The following is a 1,819-nucleotide window of genomic DNA, read 5'->3' on the forward strand; positions in this document are numbered from 1 at the left end:
TGCTTTTCTTCCTTTGACTTTTGCTTCTCTTCTTTTTCCTTTAATTTCTCTCTCTGTTTACTTCTCTCTTTCTTTGTTTTTCTTCCCTTTCTCGTTCCTTTTCTCTTTTCTTCCTTTCTTTCTCCTCCTTCTTTAACTTTTGACTTTCCTCTCGCTCAGCAGCTTGAACTTCTTTTTCATGTTTCTGCTGTTTCATTTCTTCTAAAACATCATTTAGATAAACCGTTTTACTGTTAATGCCTCTTCTTTTAGGCTTCTTCATTGAAGCTTCAGGAAGAACAAGAATTTTGTCAAGAGCTGACTCTGCAGAATTAGAACTATTAGAGATAGATAAAAGTGATGCAGAGGTAGATAACACAGGTGTTGAGGCAGACATGATTGGCACTTCCATAGACAAAAGTGGCACAGAAAGAGATGGAGTTGGAGCTGAGGTTGACGAAAGTGGTGCAGAAATATTGCTTATTGAATCACCTGAAGTAACTGATAATGACTTAAAAGGATGGTTGATCCTTATCCATGCCTCATAATTAGGATCCCTAATGTCAAATCCTTCCTCAAATCTTTTTGTATATAGCTTTTCCTGTTCTTCTGTAAAAATAGGACTACTTGGAAGTGATTCGTTGTCATCTTCAGTGCTTTCTTGTGGCACACAAAAAGGCTTTGATGGAGCCAAGCGTCTATCATCTACAGCACTCGGATTAAATGGAAAAAGACCACATTTCTTGAAACCACTCAATATGTTAAGTGTCGTAAATGAATGAGGCCATGCATCAGCAACCAATGCAGCTAACTTATCATTTGTCACCACTCTGCCTGGATATTTTGCCATATAGTTTGAACAAGCCTTATTAAAATTAGCTTTAAAGGACTTGAACACACCCACATCAAGAGGTTGCAAGATGTGGGTCGTGTGTGAAGGCAAGCAAAGGAGATGAATATGATTTGCACGGGCAAATTCAATGGCTTCAATCAATACATGAGAAATGTGACCGTCCTGAATGAGCAAAACTGGTCTTGTAGGAGGGATATTTGCAACGAAAAACTTTAACCATTCCAAAAATATGTTAGAATTTATCCACCCATTCTCACTAGTGTGAAATGAAGTGTTAGGTACGGCTCCCTCTTTAAAATTGTCAGGTACGGGTCTCTTACGAGGATAGACCATTAATGGTGGTAATACGAAGCCAGTTGCAGACACACAAGCAACAACAGTATGTGTCCTTCCCTTCTCTGCTGACGTAAGAGAATATACTGTACGACGACCTAATTTCGTAACAACTCTGCCTGGACGATGAACAATAGAAATGCCACTTTCGTCACAGTTGTAAATTTGCATCGGCTTAGAAAGGTTTAACCGACCAAATATTGCTCCTAATTTTCCAAAGAAATCTCTTATAACATCTGGATTAGCTGATAAAGCTCTGCAATGAGATAGTGGCTGAGGTGTACGAATTGTTAGCATAGGATGTCGTTTTCGAAAACCATCAAACCATGAACGACCTGCCGAGTCACCAGTAAAAGGATGTTTTTTATTAAACTTCTCAGCTATAACAAAGGCTAAATGCATTACAGTTTCTCTTGTTAATCCATAACCCATGTCTGCCATCATAATCAAATATTCACATAATTTATCTTCCTCTTCTTTCGACAAGACTGTTGCATGGCCCGGTTTACAGTAAACACTAACAGTACCATTCGTCCTTTTCCGCAACGTCTCAACAGGCACATTATATAGTCTCGCCGATTCCCTTAAACCTTTCCCTTCCTCTGTAACACTAATCACTGCTGCGTGCATGGACTCATCGGTCCATAGCTTCCT

At 39.2% G+C, this 1,819-nt stretch overlaps 1 protein-coding gene across 1 annotated transcript in view; it reads right to left on the bottom strand.

Annotated features, from left to right (window-relative positions):
* Positions 1–1,606, bottom strand: part of LOC100637359 (uncharacterized) — a 2,801-nt gene extending 1,195 nt beyond the window's left edge. The window contains exon 1 of the mRNA XM_003391218.3: positions 138–1,606. Coding sequence (XP_003391266.3) covers positions 138–1,606 — 1,469 coding nt within the window. The remainder of the gene's footprint in view (positions 1–137) is intronic.
* Between the last annotated feature and the right edge of the window lie 213 nt (positions 1,607–1,819).

Source organism: Amphimedon queenslandica, unplaced genomic scaffold (assembly GCF_000090795.2).
Source record: "Amphimedon queenslandica unplaced genomic scaffold, v1.1 AMPQUscaffold_10232, whole genome shotgun sequence".
NCBI classification, from domain to species: domain Eukaryota; kingdom Metazoa; phylum Porifera; class Demospongiae; order Haplosclerida; family Niphatidae; genus Amphimedon; species Amphimedon queenslandica.